The sequence below is a fragment of the Miscanthus floridulus genome, chromosome 17, assembly GCF_019320115.1.
Source record: "Miscanthus floridulus cultivar M001 chromosome 17, ASM1932011v1, whole genome shotgun sequence".
Lineage (NCBI taxonomy): Eukaryota > Viridiplantae > Streptophyta > Magnoliopsida > Poales > Poaceae > Miscanthus > Miscanthus floridulus.
The window spans coordinates 28895942-28913431 of record NC_089596.1 but is presented as its reverse complement, the minus strand read 5'-3'; the positions used below and the strand labels follow the sequence as shown (position 1 = coordinate 28913431).

At 42.5% G+C, this 17490-nt stretch overlaps 1 protein-coding gene across 1 annotated transcript in view; it reads left to right on the top strand.

The window, feature by feature from the left end:
* Window positions 1-1768: 1768 nt before the first annotated feature.
* Window positions 1769-17490, top strand: part of LOC136514854 (uncharacterized) — a 50069-nt gene continuing 34347 nt past the window's right edge. The window contains exons 1-3 of the mRNA XM_066508559.1: window positions 1769-2064; window positions 2155-2268; window positions 2851-2931. Coding sequence (XP_066364656.1) covers window positions 2005-2064; window positions 2155-2268; window positions 2851-2931 — 255 coding nt within the window. The 5' untranslated portion in view covers window positions 1769-2004. The remainder of the gene's footprint in view (window positions 2065-2154; window positions 2269-2850; window positions 2932-17490) is intronic.

Sequence of the window (17490 nt, the reverse complement as noted above, 5' to 3'; positions counted from 1 at the left end):
ACTAGCCGGAGCAAGTGTAAGCACTACTTCCTATCATGTGCCAGCACAAATGATATAATATGAACTTCCTTTCCCACGTAGTTGTGGCTTCATGTTTCAGGCCAAAGAACTTCTTGAACAAAATCAACTAAGTTTGTTTGTGGACCAAAAGCTAAGAAACAACTACGATAGTGCTGAATTGGTGGAGATGGTTCAAATTGCTTTGCTCTGCATAATGTATAGACCTTGCCACCGCCCTAAGATGTCTAGAATTGTTAAGATGATGGAACAAGGAGATGGGGTTGCAGAGAAATGGGTGCCCATGAAAAAATATTGAGGAACTAAACACCAACTAGTCATCAGAATTCGTGTGCATTGGTATTAATTATTATGAAGACCAGTGCAATTCAATCGAGCTACAAGCCATTGAACTCTCAGTTGCGTGTGTATGTGTGTCTTTGTATATGTATGTGTGTGCATGTGTGTGTGTTGTGGGGGTATGTATAAAATAATGAGTTTTAGATTATCAACTTGGGAAACAGAGAAAGCATAGGGATGCTTCAGAATTTCTATTGAGTAGTCTGGCATGTATATAATGTTTATTCATGCACATGACTTTTCTAAAAAGACCTATCGACGACAAGACCTCCTTGCTGGACAAAAGTTAGTGACATAAAAATAAGAATTGGAATATATATAGATAAATAAATGAAGTAGTGAAATCTTCTATTCTACATCTTTTTTTAAGACGCCACCATGGGACGAAATGTCCCCACTTGAATAATTTTCCACTGATACCGGTGAAGCCAGGAATGGTGGGAGCCGAGCACCAAATACAGGGGTGCCCCTTGAAGGCCAGAGTAGTACATAACAAGGGGGAGAGAGAAGGATAACAACACTTAGCAAAACAACAACAAAACAACATGATTCAGCTACCAACTCAGCCTACTAACCGAGCAAGTGCAAACAATACTTCCTAACATATGCCACCATCAATGGCAGACTATGAACTTCCCTCCCCACACAGTTGTACCTTCATGTTTTAGGCCAAAGTACTTCTTGAACAAAATCATCTAAGGTTGTTTGTGGACCAAAAGCTAAGAAACAACTATGATAGTGCTGAATTAGAGGAGATGGTTTAAATTGCTTTGCTCTGCACAATATACAAACCTTGCCACCATCCGAAGATGTCTGAAATTGTTAAGATGCTGGAAGGAGGAGATGAGGTTGTAGAGAAATAGAATGCCTTGAAAAATATTGAGGAACGAAACCCCGACTGGTCATCAGAATTCATGCATTGGTATAAATTATTATGAACACCAATGCAATTCAATTGAGCTACAAGCCATTAAACTCTCAGGTGCGTGCGCGCACGTGTGTGTGTATGTGTGTGTGTATTGTGTGTGTGTTGTGGGGGTATGTATGTAATAATTTGTTTTAGACTACCAACTTTGGAAGATAGAGGAAGCGTAGGGATACTTCAGACTTTCTGTTGAGTAGCATGGTATGTATATAATGCCTATTCATGCATATGACTTTTATGAAAAGACTAGTTTACGGTAAGACCTCCTTGCTAGACAAAAGTTAGTGACATAAAAATAAGAATTAGAATATATATCGATAAATAAATTAACTAGTGGACTCTTCTATTATGCATCTTTTTTTAAGACACCACCATGGGACGAAATGTCTCCATCTGAAGAATTTTCTACTGATACCAGCGAAGCCAGGAATGAACAAAGCCGAGCATCTAATACAGGGGTGACCCATGAAGGTCATAGTAGTTTTGGGAGAAGGAAGAGGAGGATGCAGTGGGCGGGTCTAAGGTCGCAGGCGCCGTGGACGGGGCCGAGGCCAAGATCCGCGAGGTGGCCGCAGGGTAGATTCACTGCAGCATGCCGTGCGCTGGTGGCGTCAGCAGTGGCCTCGGACGCTAATTAGAGCTCGAATTCGCCGGGAAGGGATGAGGAGAGGGAGGAGGTGGTGCAGAGGGAGAAGAAGGAGAAGGTGGTCGCGTCGCTGCTGATGAGGAGCCAGAAGTACGCCATGCTAAAGCAGCAGCTCGCTGTGGCCACCCAATTTGTGGTACTAAGGCCGAGATAGAAATTTTGCAATATCAACATTCGCTCAAATTTGGACTCTTCGTTGACCTGCAACATGGGATTGGTTGTGCAGGATTACAAGGAAGCAGCGAGGCTGAGGGATTCGCTGACGTCGTTCGAGGAGGAGGAGCCCGTGCTGCGCCTCCGCCGGTTGATGAAGAAGGCCATTGACGAGGAGAGGTTTGAGGTATTTGTACTCATGCCTTGTCCGTTGTTCCAAGCAATTCAGTTACTTTCAGTTGCCTTAGCATGGTTGAATGATGAATATACATTGATGGATTATTCCAACCTCCAACCATTCTTATTCATGGTAGCTAACTGAGACAGAGACTTTGTGAAGACTATGTGTGCTAGAAGTCTTTTATGATGATGACTGATTTGCTCATATGTGACTGTACTATTGGATGCATGATTCCTTTTGACCAATTGATGGCACTAAAAGTTCAGAGAAAGTCTTAGGGACACAAGGCATGTGCTTTTACCTTATGGCTTCTGTTGGACATTCTCATTCTCATGGTGGAATTACATTTCCACTATTCCAGCCTCATGGTGGGGACTTTGAACTTTCAATTGTACTACTTGCGATGTAGTGCAACTTTGCTTTGCAGTCATATCAGAGAGCACGTAGTGTCTTGCTGTTTTTCTGTTTAGGTTGCTACGGTAATAATTGTGGACTGATACATATTTGAAAGAGGATGCTGGAACTTTTTTCGATTGTCTAAAAAAGGTGCCCTCGCCAAGTTTATTTTTCATGCATTCATCCTTCCAGGATACTGCTAAATACAGAGATGAATTAACGATTTTGGCTCCACACTCCCTCCTCAAATGTTCTTGCAATGCAACTACTTTGGTAAGTTTTTTCCAGCACCTCCCTTTCAGTTTGGAAAGTACTTAGGGAGTACTCCCTCCGTTCCAAATTATAAGTCGCTTTGACTTTTTTGGTACATCCATTTTGCTATGTATCTAGATATAATAATATGTCTAGATACATAGCAAAATGGATGAACCAAAAAAGTCAAAGCGACTTATAATTTGGAACGGAGGGAGTACATTCGTTTTCCATGGCAAAATATTGATTGAAGCATTGTTGTTTTCCATGTGAAAGTATGTTGTGTTGAAAAGTTTCCAGCTCACTATCTGAGCAAGAATATGCTAAGAAACTGGTCTAAGAGTTTTTGTTTCCGAGAATGTGAAACTAGTCTAAGAGTACGAGGAAGTAGTTGTGTTGTGCCTCAGAAAGAAAAGAAGTGATTAATAGGGTCAAGGTCATCACTGAATTATGTTCCATCTTACCTGGTCAAAACTGCACACCTTGGACACGTTTTATCTCTTCACATGTTGTGCTTGAGCACTTGAATGTGGTCTGGTTGCTTTTCAATAATTGGACCATGTGATATTTTGAGACTGAAACTTGCATATTAGTGACAAAAAACTTCTAGAGGTATTGGAGAAAAAGACCAATCTATAGGTATTTGCGGTGCTATGTCGCACGTGAATTTGAGATACCGAAGAAGTTTTGCTATCAAAGCAAAGCAGAAACAGCAGCCTAGGAATCCTAGGTTACCAGTTAATGCGTCACTGACTGAGAAATGGCCAAAAAAGACTTCGCTTTCTCAGAGTCATGACAGCGCTAGTGTATTTAATTAACTTAGATAAACTATTAGTTTATATCTTTGGGTGCAATATAATTTTCTGATACAGTTTTAGTGAAAATTTTAGGGGATAAGAGTTCAAGTCAGGAGCGTCAATATCTCTATCTCTCTGTAGCATTGATCCCAGATACCGAAAGATATCCTTCTTAGGCACTACTAAACCTTCCAAACTCACATCTCCCTCCTATACAACTCCGCCAAAGTCGCATCTCATGTATTCGGTTTTAGTTCTGCTCAATCTAAAATCTTTAGACTCAAGGGTCTGCCGTCATAACTCTAGTTTCCTATTTACTCTTGCCTGGCTTTCGTCCACTAACGCTACATCATCAGCGAACAACATACACCAAGGGATATCCCCTTGTATATTCCTAGTAACCTCATCCATTACCAAGACAAAGATACGGGCTTAAGGCTGACCCTTGATGAAGTCTAATTTTAATCGGAAAGTAATCTGTGTTACCATCGTTTGTTCAAACACTAGTCACAACATTGTTGTACATGTCCTTGATGAGGGTCACATACTTTGATGGGACTTTATGTTTGTCCAAAGACCACCACATAATATTTCTTGGTACCTTGTCATAAGTCTTCTCCAAGTCAATGAAAACCAAGTAGAGGTCCTTCTTCTGCTCTCTAAACTGCTCCATAACCTATCTTATTAAGAAGATTGCTTCTGTGGTTGACCTTCCGCGCATGAAATCAAATTGGTTTGTTGATTTCTGCTTCATTCCTCACAGGTGCTGCTTAATGACTCTCTCCCATAACTTCATAGTATGGCTCATCAACTTAATTCCCCGATAATTAGTACAACTTTGGATATCTCCCTTGTTCTTGTAGATTGGTACCAATATGCTTCTTCTCCACTCCTCAGGCATCTTATTCGATCGAAAGATATTCTTATTTGATCGAAAGATATTGTTGAACATCTTGGTTAGCCATACTATGGCTATATCCCCAAGATATCTCCACACCTTGATTGGGATACCATCAGGGCCCATCGCTTTGCCCCCTTTCATCCTTTTCAAGGCTTCTCTGACCTCCGATTCTTGAATTCTACGCACAAAGCGCCTGTTAGTGTCATCAAACGAGTCGTCTAGCTGAACGGTGGTGTTCTTGTTCTCACCATTGAATAATTTATCAAATTACTTTTGCCATCTATGTCTGATCTCATCCTCTTTCACCAAGAGCTGCTCCCTCTCATCCTTTACGCACTTGACTTGGTTGAAGTTCCTTATCTTCCTATCGCGAGAAGCCATTCTATAAATGTTCTTCTCTTCTTCCTTCATACTCAAACATCGGTAAAGGTTCTCATAGGCCCGCCCTTTACCTCACTCACTGCTCGTTTTGCAGTTTTCTTTGCCACCTTGTACTTCTCTATGTTGTTTGCACACCTGTCATGATACAAGCACTTATAGCACTCCTTTTCCTTAATAGCCTTTTACACATCTTCATTCCACCACCAAATGTCTATCGAGTCACATCCGCTCCCTTTGGTCACTCCAAGCACCTCTAAAGCAACCTTCCGAACTCATGTTGCCATCTTCTCCCACTGCTGTTTGCATCGCCTTCATCATTCCAAGGGCCCTCTTCAATGACCTTTTCCTTAAAGACCTTTGATGCCTCCCTTTCTAATTTCCACCACTTCATTCTAGTAACCCTAGCTTGTTTGTTCCCATGAGCTTGCACCAGAAAGCGGAAGTCAGCCACCACCAGCTTGTGTTGAGCAACCACACATTCTCTAGGTATCACCTTACAGTCCATGCATGTTCGTTTATCCCTCCTTGTAAGGACAAAGTCGATTTAAACTAGAGTACTGGCAGCTACTAAAGGTCACTAAATGGGACTATCTCTTACGGAAGAAAGTGTTAGCTATCATCAGATGAAAAGCTATGGCGAAGTCTAAGACTTCCTCTCCCTCTTGGTTCCTACTACCATATCCGAAACCCAAATGAACTGCCTCAAAACCTGCACTTGATGTACCTACATGGCCATTAAGATCACCTCCTATAAAGAGCTTCTCGCTATTAGGGACAACTCTAAACAAGCGATCTAAGTCTTCCCAGAAAAGCCACTTAGCACTCTCATCATGGCCTACTTGGGGGGCATAAGCACTAATTACGTTTAAGACCATATCACTAATGACAAGTTTAACTAAGATGATCCTATCCCCTTGCCTTCTCACCTCCACCACACCATCCTTGAGGCTTTTATCAATCAAAACTCCTACTCTATTTTTATTTAAAGTTGTCCCTGTGTACCAGAGCTTGAAGCCGGTATTGTCCACCTCCTTCGCCTTCTGCCCCTTCCATTTAGTCTCTTGGACACATAAGACATTTACACGCCTCCTAACCATTGTGTCCACTAACTCTCTTAACTTACCTATAAGGGACTCTACATTACAGCTACCTAAACGGATCCTAGTTGGCTCGACTAGCTTATTCACCCTTCGCACCCGCTGAGGTAGGTGTGAAGACCCTTGCCCATTTTGCACCACATCCGAGCGCCGATGTGGGGTGCCACTAAGGATGCGATGACCCGATCCTTGCTCACTTGACACCGTGTCTAGATCGCGACACGGTGCTTCATGGGGGTGACGACCTGGCCCTTGCTCATTTAACACCATACCCGGGTTCTGACATGGCGTGTCGCTAAGAGGGTTACGCCCCAATGGGATTCTTTTGGGTTTCATCTCCATTAAAGTGGATAAGTTTTGTTGACACCATTTTTTGCACGTGTCAAAATGATCAGAGTGGGCTAATCGGCAGGAGGAAAGTTACTGTATACGCTGATAGCCGATGAAAATCAGCTTGTAAAGATGGTTGCCGATGAATGGTGGTGATCGATGGAAAGGTTGATTTAGACTCGGGCGTTGCCGATAAGGTTGAAGATGTTATTGTCGATGCCGATGAAGGAAGGTTTGAAGACTACTGCCGATGAAACAGGAAGTATGCCGATGGAAAGGAGGTCGGTGAGATTTCCATCGTAATTGAGGCGGATAGGGAAATAGATAGGGGTTGATTTCCTTTTCTATATTTGTTAGAGTATGATTCATGTAAGAGTCACGTGTTTCCTTAGATATGGACTTGGTGTCCTAGTTGTATTTGGTTATGTCTCTTTAGATCAGGGTATAAATATAGATTGAGGGGCAATGTAATAAATAATCAATCAATATCAAAACCAATTTTTACTCCTATTTGCATCTACTTACTTTTCGGCGACTTCGTCAATTTGCATATTTTTCCTTTTTACGAGTTCTCATTGATTCGGCGAGTTGCATTGCTTCAGTGCGACCGTCGGTGATTCTCGAGTTCCGTGTGAGTACCTCTTGGTCGTGACTTCTGGGCGTATCGCTGTTGTCAGGACCAAAGTGCTCGTATCTTCATCCTTGTCGATTAACAGGTCAAATCGACTGGCACGCTTTGGATATCAATTCGGGTATTAGCCCTTTGTGTTTGCAGATCCACTTTTGCATCAACACATCTTTTGGCACGCCCGGTGGGACCAATCAATCCGATCAATATGTTCAATTCCGAGATCGATTCAGGGAACATTATCGCGGTATCAAAAGAAGATCTTAAGGAAGAGCAGAGGCAGGCTATGGAAAAGGCTGTAGAAGAATACAAGCAGCTTTGTCTGAAATCGTTTAGCCTGAACAAGAGTGGACAAGTCATCCAGAAGCAAGATTTGTCGTTGCCTCGGCAGGTTACCTTTGACTCCAATCCTGGTAAACTTCAAGAGATGGTTAATTCTGCAGTAAATCATGCTTTGATTAATCATTCCAATGTGCTGTCCAATACTGTTCATAATGCTATGGTTTGAACTCTCAAAGAAGGACAAGCATCACCGCATTACGTTGGGCCTGCCTATCACCAACCAGAGCCGGCATCTGTCAATACTCCATCGGCTCCCTCGGCCGTTGTGGGTACAGAAGTTACTTCTCCTCCAGTATCGGCAGGCTTACCTAATATTCAATCTACACCGATACGATCAGATCTGGTACTACCAGAAGGACAAGTTCAGCTTAATATAGATCTAGCGGCATCAGCTATGTCAGGCCCTGTGTCTCAGAATAGCCAGATTCCTGCTAATTGGTGGGGATATGGTATGCCTCCGGAGTCATCTGCTTTCAATCCTGGGTTACCTCAAGTGTTTGATGCAGTAGGAAAAGCTCCTATACCATTGACTGTTTCGCCGATGGCTCAAGTGCCTCAATATGCCACAGCAACTACTGTGCAACCAACTCCAGGAGGTTTCCAGATGCCTTTGGTTCAAACACCCAATTCAAGTCCATCGGCAAGCTTACTGCCGATGCAGCAGAAAGCCCCTGTTATGAGTCAAACTGGGGTTCAGTTCATGCCTCAAGCTAGTTATAATTATCCAACAATGTCAGCAAATTACCAGCCATCGGTAAGTTTTGTACCGATAAGTTCTAATAATGGTTGGTCAGGACAGTTACCTGTTCAACATACAGTTCAGCAAAATCAGCAGGTTGCAGGGATTCAACAAGGTCATATGCAAGCTGGTTTCCAGAATCAAGCATCAGCAGCTCAGCCGATGAATCCTTTCCAACAGGTTAATGGACCACAAGTAATGGCAAATATGCCGATTGCTGGAGATCATGGGCCACAAAGATATGTGGAGGGATATCAGCAGGCACCTCCTGTAGAAATTCAGCCAGTTCGTCAGCAGGAGGCTGATGCTTTTTGGGCCGATAAGATAGCAAAAATTATGAAGGATCAGTTTGGGATAAAGCCCAAGGTCAATGCTTATTCTTATCGGACTCCATACCCTCCTGCATATGATTTAATTCCTCTCCCAAATCGGTACAAGGTACCAGATTTCACTAAATTCTCTGGGCAAGATGATACATCAACAATGGAACACGTCAATCGCTTCATTATTCAATGTGGAGAGGCAGCTAGCAGAGATGAATTAAGAGTTCGATTATTTTCATCATCTTTGTCTGGATCGGCATTTACATGGTTCATTTCATTACCACCAAATTCTATTATTACTTGGGTTGATCTAAAAAAACAATTTCATAAGTATTTCTTTGCTGGAATCCATGAAAAGAAGCTTACCGATTTAGTAAAATTGAGACAGCATAATGATGAATCGGTAGAAAGCTTTGTGCAAAGGCTACGAGATGTAAAAAATAAGTGCTACAGTCTGGTGCTGGATGATCGGCAGCTTGCCGATCTGGCTTTCCAAGGGTTATTGCCACATCTTAAAGACAAATATGCTTCTCAGGAGTTTGAAAGCCTCAGTCATCTTGTGCAAAGGATCTCTGATCAAGATACTAGGGTTTTTGAGCCTAAAAAGAATTAGAGTAAAAAAGTATCATTTGTTGAAGAAGTAGGAGATTCTGATTCTGATGAAGAACCAGTTATCGGCTTAGCTGAGTGGGTTAAGAATTAAAAGCCGATATCTTGTCCCTTTGGTCAGAAAGAACCAGAAAAGTTTACCTTTGATATCACCAAGGCCGACAAGATATTCGATCTTCTGCTTCAAGAGGGCCAAATTAAGCTGTCACCTAATCATGTGATCCCATCGGCAGAAGAGTTGAAGAAGATCTTGTACTGCAAATGGCACAATGCAACTTCACACAGTACAAATGTGTGCAAGGTGTTCAGGCAACAGTTACAATCGGCTATTGAATCTGGGAGAATTAAGTTTGGTACTTCCAAGGCCCAGAAGCCGATGAAAATTGATCAACACCCTTTTCCAGCAAATATGTTGGAGGCCAAAGGGAAGACCAAGGTATTGACGTCAGAAGCTGCTGAGAAAAATGCATCAGTGGATCCCCAACATCAGATAACTACCGATGATGCAAAAAGTAAGGGTTTGCTGGGAGAAAGCAGTAGTTCCAAAAACCCTCCTCGATCTGGCATTGTGATTACCCATCGAAGGCAGCAGGAGGATTGGCATCAGCGTAAGGACCGATATCGACAACAGCAAGAAGAGAGACGTCGGGAAGAATGGTATCGGCATAAAAATCATTGGAGGTGCCCGTTTTTCATCCATTGTTGGGAAGAAGGTATTAAATTGCCAACTGTTGAAAATTGCCCTGAGTGCAATGGTTATTATGGGGTCAATCGGTCAGAAAGGAGGTTTCAACCTGGCAATCAGGGTTTATTTATCAATGAGCCAATCAGAGGCAGAGTATCAGTGCATGATCGGCTGGGGGCAGACTTAGTATACATGAAAGGCTTGGTAAACGCGCTGGATATTTTCCAAGGAATCAAGAGGAGCTTGAGGAGATGGCAAATGCAAGAGTTCCTGATGAAGAAATATTCTACAGGGACCCTAATATACGCCGTGTAGAATCAACTGGGACCTGTTATCAGCCAGTTTGGAAGACCAAGTTTCCTCGATGGTGCCCGGAGGGTCTGACAAAGACACAGAAAAGAAGGATGCAACATGAGCATCAGGAGGATTTATACCGAGAGGAAAATTCCTCCAATGAGAGGTCCGGTCATCAGCAGTGGCAAGTAAAACACAAAAATAAGGGTCCATCGGCGGATGTTAATATGGTATTCATGTTGCCGATGGAGTTTTTGGCACTATCTGATAATGAGGAAGAAGTTATTCTCTCTGATCAAGTAGCTCAGTTGACACTAGATCCAATGATGGCTGTTTTTGAGAAACCTACTGATGACGAGAGATAGCATCTTAAGGCTTTGTTTGTGAAAGGTAGAGTTGATGGGCAGCCTGTATCTAAGATACTTATCGACGGAGGGGCTGCGATTAATATTATGCCTTATGTGATGTATCGGAAACTTGGTAAGGGAGATCAAGACTTGACCAAAACCAATATGATGCTGAAGGATTTTGAAGGCAATGTGTCACCGGCTAAAGGGGCAGTATGCGTTGAATTGACCATCGGCAGCAAAACCTTGCCGACGACGTTCTTTGTTATTAATGGCAAGGGTGCATATAATCTGCTTCTGGGGAGGGATTGGATTCATGCTAATTGTTGTGTTCCTTCTACAATGCATCAATGCCTCATACAGTGGATTGGGTTAAGATTGAGGTTGTTCCTGGTGATTCTTCTTATATCATCGCATCGGCAGAATCAGATACTTATGAGCGAACTAAATGCATATCAGGAGAAGTTTGGGAAAAAGAATTCCTTAGAGTGGTTGATTATGAAATTCCACCGATCCAAGCAGTCGGTTCTGAAGAAGAGTTTTAATGGATAGGTTTGCCGATGATGGAAAATTAGGTTAAGGGTTCACATCGGCAGATGATTTAGTAGTAGATATTGGTGATGGCGATAGGCCAAGACCTACTTTTATTAGTGCTAAGTTAGATTCCAAGTGTAAGCAGCAAATAACTGATTTGTTAAAAGAGTATAAAGATTGTTTTGCTTGGGATTATACTGAGATGCCTGGATTAGACCAATCGATAGTTGAACATCGGTTACCTATCAAATCTAGATTTCGGCCACATCAGCAGCCAGCGCGCCGATGCAACCCTAATATACTTCCTGACATTAAGGCCGAAATAACTAAATTAATTGAGGCAAAGTTTATTCGGCAGTGTCAATATGCAGAGTGGATCTCTAATGTGGTTCCTGTTTATAAGAAAAATAGAAAACTTCGTGTTTGTATTGATTTCAGGAATCTTAATAAAGCCATACCGATGGATGGCTATCCAATGCCAATTGCTGATTTGTTGATTGATGCTGCAGCCGGACATCAAATTATCAGCTTCATGGATGGTAATGCAGGTTACAATCAAATATTCATGGCTAAAGAAGATATTCCCAAGACTGCTTTCAGATGTCCAGGTCATGTAGGGTTGTTTGAGTGGGTAGTCATGATGTTTGGTTTGAAAAATGCCGGCGCTCTTATTAAAGAGCTATGAACTTTATTTTTCATGAATACATCGGCACATTAGTGGAGATCTACATTGATGACGTAGTGATTAAGTCTGGAGATATCACAAAACATCTAGCCGATTTATGAAAGATACTGGAGTGCACAAGGAAGCATGGATTGAAGATGAATCCTAATAAATGTGCATTTGGTGTATTGGCAGGTCAATTTTTGGGTTTTATGGTGCATCAGCGGGGCATCGAAATCAGTAGGAAGTCTATTGATGCTATTAACAAGGTGGTTGCTCCTGCCAATAAAACTGAATTGCAATCTTTGATCGGTAAGCTTAATTTCATTAGAAGATTCATATCTAATCTATCAGGAAGGATCAAGGCTTTCAGTCCATTACTTAAATTGAAGGCCGATCAGGAATTTGTATGGGGAGCTGAGCAGCAGTTAGCCCTAGATGAAATTAAGAAATATTTAACAAATCCTCTAGTGCTAGTTCCACCTCAACACGGGAAACCTTTTAGGTTGTATTTGTCAACTGATGATACCGTTATCGGTTCAGCTCTTATTCAAGAATTTGAAGGGAAAGAACATGTTATTTATTATTTGAGCAGAAGATTAGTGGATGCTGAGACAAGGTATTCAGCCATCGAAAAATTATGTCTGTGTTTATACTTCTCTTGTGTCAAATTAAGACATTATTTGTTATCTGCCGAATGTACGGTCATATGCAAAGACGACGTAGTCAAGTATATGCTGTCGATGCCAATATTAAGTGGTAGACTCGGCAAGTGGATTTTAGCATTATCAGAATTTGAACTACGTTACGAATCGACTAAGGCAGTTAAGGGGCAGGTTATGGCTGATTTTGTCACTCAGCATTGTAATACAGTGGACTCTCTAGAGGTTGCTCCTTGGACACTTTTCTTCGATGGGTCCACATGTGGTGAAGGAGCAGGTATCGGCATTGTGTTGATTTCACCTCAAGGAAGGAAGTATGAGTTTTCATTGCCGATTGTTGCTACGTCGACAAACAATCAGGCTGAATACCAAGCCTTGATAAAAGGGTTAGAATTGCTGAAGGAGATACGTGCTGATGTTGTTGAAATCTTTGGTGATTCTATGCTAGTTATAAATCAATTGGCTGGGATTTATGAATGCCGAAGTAAAGTTTTAATTTTGTATTATGAAAGATGTTTGCAATTGTTGAAAGGGTTTAGAGATTTTCGTCTTGAACATATTTCTCGACTTCATAATGAAGAGGCTAATCGACTAGCTCAGCATGCTTCAGGGTATCAGCCTATTCAGGAAGTGCTAACATCGGCGGTCAATACCGATGACTGGAGAAAGGAGATTGTCGATTATTTAAAGGATCCATATAAAAAGGTTGAAAGACGTATAAGGTTTCAAGCTACCAAGTATGTGCTCCTCGATGATGAATTATATTATCGAACTATAGATGGAGTTTTACTCAGATGTGTTAGCAGTGATGAATCGAAAAGCTTGATGGGTGAAATTCATGAAGGAGTGTGTGGAGCACATCAATCGACTTTCAAGATGAAGTGGACGATCAGAAGGAATGGATACTATTGGTCGACTATTCTTGAAGATTGTTTTAAGTATTTTAAAGGATGTCAGGGGTGTCAAAAGTTTGGTAATGTTCAAAGAGCGCCTGCATCGGCTATGAACCCTATAATTAAACCTTGGCCGTTCCGGGGATGGGCTATCGATCTCATCGGTCAGATTTATCCGCCATCGAGCAAAGGACATAAATTTATTCTGGTTGCTACCAATTATTTCACAAAATGGGTTGAGGCAATTCCTTTAAAAAAGGTGACATCGGCTAATATGATTGATTTTGTGAAAGAGCATATTGTTTACCGATTTGGTATTCCTCAAACTATCACTACCGATCAGGGTACTATGTTTACATCGGGAGAATTTGATGAGTTTGTTGTAGGTATGGGAATTAAAGTTTTAAATTCTTCTCCATATTATGCTCAAGCTAATGGTCAGGCTGAGGCTTCTAACAAAGGGATCATCAAACTCATTAAGCGCAAAATTAAAGAAAATCCTAAGAGGTGGCATATAGTATTAAATGAAGCCTTGTGGTCATATCGGATGTCATGTCATGGTGCAACCAAAGTAACGCCTTATCAGTTAGTATATGGACACGACGCAGTATTACCTTAGGAAATTAAAATTGGCTCTAGGCGAATACGTTCTCAAAATCAGCTGACAGCCGATGATTATGATACTCTTATGAAGGATGAGTTGGAAGATGTGGCGGGTCATCGATTAAGGGCTTTAGTTAGCATCGAAGAAAATAAGAAAAGAGTAGCCAGATGGTATGACAAGAAGGTGAAGGTAAAGGAGTTTGTCGATGGAGATCTGGTCTAGAAATTGATTTTACCGATTGGGACTAAAAGTTCAAAGTTTGGAAAGTGGTCTCCTAATTGGGAAGGTCCATATCGGATAAATCAGTCTATTCCTGGTAACGCATATATTCTAGAAACCCTCGAAGGGGTCATGTTTCCCAGAGCATTAAATGGAAAATATTTAAAGAAATATTACCCTAGTATCTGGATGGATGCATAAAAGTATAAGTGCCGATAATAGTCCTATCGGCTAGAATTATACAAGGATGTCCATGTCTCGTAAAGTGCCGATGCAATAGACAAGATTTACAAGTTTAACAAGGATTGGATAGCCAATATCGCATGTAGGCGAATCTGGTCGGCTTTCTTCATTTCTTTGATGTCTTCATCGGCAGCACCCTCTACAGGCTTGAGTTTTTTCTTCATGGCCAAGGCTTTGCGAGCCTGGGTGTCTCTTTCTTGCTGAAGGGCCTTGATGGCATTGGGTAGCTGGCTTTCTTCTTGTTGAGCATGAGTTAAGGCTGCCTCGACTTCTTTCAATTCAGCCAATAGAGCCATCTTCTTTGCCGATAAATCTAAGATTTTCTGCTTAAGTTCAGCGCCCGAAGTCTGCAAGTTGCCGATGCCCTTGTGCTTCTCATCGGCAATTTGTTTCAGTTGTAGCATCTCTTCTTTGAGTTGAGCCTGGGCTGCTCTATCGGCAATGCGTTGAGCAGCCCGTTGATATTGCAGTTGGCGGCTTTCTAAATGGGCTGCTGGGAAGAGTACTTCTTCAACATCGGCAGGGACCTAGCCACGGATTGTTTTGAAAATTGCCTTTGCGGGGTCCGAGTCATCTACCAGTTGGGCGGTATCCTGCTGTAACAAGTTCAGGAGAGCTTCCAACTTGGACTTAATTTCTGCCGATATTGTTCCCAGTGCAAGGGAAGAACTTGTTTCCTCTCCATCATCATCAGAAACGTCAATGGCAAAGAAAAATAGGCTGTTTGGGGAGTCTTGTTCCTGAGGAAAAGAAAAAGAGGTCAGTTAAGGATAAGTATGAATATTATAAATTGACTAGGTCAATCGGCTTACCTGTTTCAAGGCAATTTCCTGTACTTGGCTGGAGGAAGCAGCCTGGAGTATGCCGTGTGGAGGATCGGCTGAGCTTGCCGATGGGATATCCTCTGTGGCCTCATCGGTGGTTGGCTCTTGGGGTATGATGACCGATGGTATGTCCTGTACAGGAGGATTAACTGCTTGCTCAGTTGCATCGACTGATTCTGGCTGAATTGCAGACATTGGGGCAGATGTGGGGATCGGCATGGACTTCTGTCATTTTGGCTGTGCCTCGGCATCTGTTAAGGCTTTGCGCTTTGCTTGGGCCTCAGCAACGGTTGGTTGGGGGGCATCGGCACTTGTTGGTTGTGGAGCTTGGACATCTGGTACGCTTGCCGATGTACCCATTTATTGCTGCAAAACAAGTGTAAGGTATGATATTTAACAGATAAAATGTAAAATCAAAGGAATACCTCTGAAGGTTTGTCAGAAGTAGTGGTGCTTGATATCGGAGGAATTGCCGATGACGATCCAGCAGCGGCTCTTACACCCTGATGATTAATGTTAATACAGTTTGTGATCTGCATGAGTAGAAATAAACAGGGTTGTTACCTTGAATGCCTTGATCAGGGTTGTAGCAGCAGCCAATGGAGTGGCCCTAGCTATAGCCAATTTGGACTTGGAGGTGATGGTCTTGGCACGGGTCTTCGGGTGAGTCAAAGCAGCTAAGGTGGGGGCGTTGTAGCCGATCGGTGATATCGGGGAAACAGGCCGAAGATCGAAGGGTTTTCCACTTTTGCTCATAGATGGTGCTGGGTTGTTAACCTATCACGAGAAAGTTAGTTACCAATATATGAAAGGAAAAAGCAGAAGGAAGTTAAAAGAAACTTACTGCGTCATCGGGAATGGCGTATTCAGGGTCGATCATGTGCCGATATGTGTGAGCAGATGTTGCAAACAGTTGTTCCCTCCACTCTCGCCACCATTGCTTATATGATTCGGTGATGAAAGATACTGGCGTCCAGACGGATATATCGACATCTGTAGTATCGGCATCGGGGGAGAGTCGCACTACCCTGCTCCAATCTGTTCCGCAGGTGATTGTTTCTCTAGGTTTGATCACATCTGCAAAACAAAGTTTGATTGGCAGTTGCCCAGAAGCCAATTGACGGGATACTGCCGATGGGTTGTAAAATTCATACGTGATATTGGTGTTTTTCCCGCTACCGAATGTGTTTACTGGGATTGCCCTGGGAGTAATGATGGCCATCATGAGTTCATTATCCTGATTCAGAGTGTCATTGGCAAAGTTGAAAAGAAGGGGGAATCTGTTTTCTTCGTCAATATAAGGTACCCAGGCCCTATGATCATGAGAAAGACCATTGTAGAAGCTTTGGAAGAATCTGCCGATCTGGTCTTCATTGGCCTCTGTTCTAGGGAGGACAATTATGGCTTCACCAAAATTGAGGGATGAGCGTGTTGCTGATTCCTCATCCCCAAGCACGTGGTCTTCAGCAATTTCTCGTGGGAATTGTTGGGCAAAGAAGTCCCATTGCAAACGTTTGTGCATATGGGCATTCAGCCACATGTTGATAAACCACCACGGGCCTCCTAAGTTGCCGATGGGTTCGCCAAGCAAAAGTTTCTAAGACACTTGATGAAGAAGATGATAAGTGGAGCTCAGAAGGTATCGGCCAAGAGGGAACCTTACACCATTGGCCAAGAGTTCAGCCGCGGGGAGGAAGGCGTTGGTTGGTCCTACTGATCGACCACAGAAGATAAATTTTTCTAACCACATATTCAAGAATGTGGCATGTTCCCTCTGGTTAACTGTCCTGGTCTTCTAGCATTCTTGAATGTATCCTGTCCAACCGCCGATGTTGTGGGTATTCACCCTATATTCAGATTTTCTACCATAGATGGAGCCTTCATCGGTAGTTGAAATATCCAAGTCAGTGAGCATGTAGACATCGGCAAGTGTGGGAGTAGCTGGGCCATGTCCAAACATAAAAGTGTTTGTTGTGTCTGACCAGAAGTAAGCAGCTGCAATCATCATTGACTCGTTCTTTTGCATATCGGCAATAGATAGCCTAATGCATTGGTCTAGCTTCCGTTCTGCCCAGTGTACTTGCATCGACCTATTGACCCTCAAGTACCAATCTTTCCACCCTTTGGTGGTTTTGGGCCAAGATCGGAATGTATCTTTCCATAAATTCAGAGAGAAATTTTGGGCTCTAAAAGGGATTCTGTTAACCTCTGCATTAATCAGATCAGTTGGATCTGGGTTGCCCATTGGTCCTAGGCATTGGACAAGCGGCTGATCGGTTGGAATAACTAATTTGTTGCGTAGTTCCTAAGTTTAGAGGATCCGAAGAACAAAAGAAAAGAAAAAAAATTACCAACTGTATGAACTCGCAAAGACCAGAGGAATCGAGGTAAAAGGTAACGGAAGTGGTACGAACCGTAGGGACGTCGAAGTTGATTGCCATTATCTTGAGGTAGATGGGGGCAC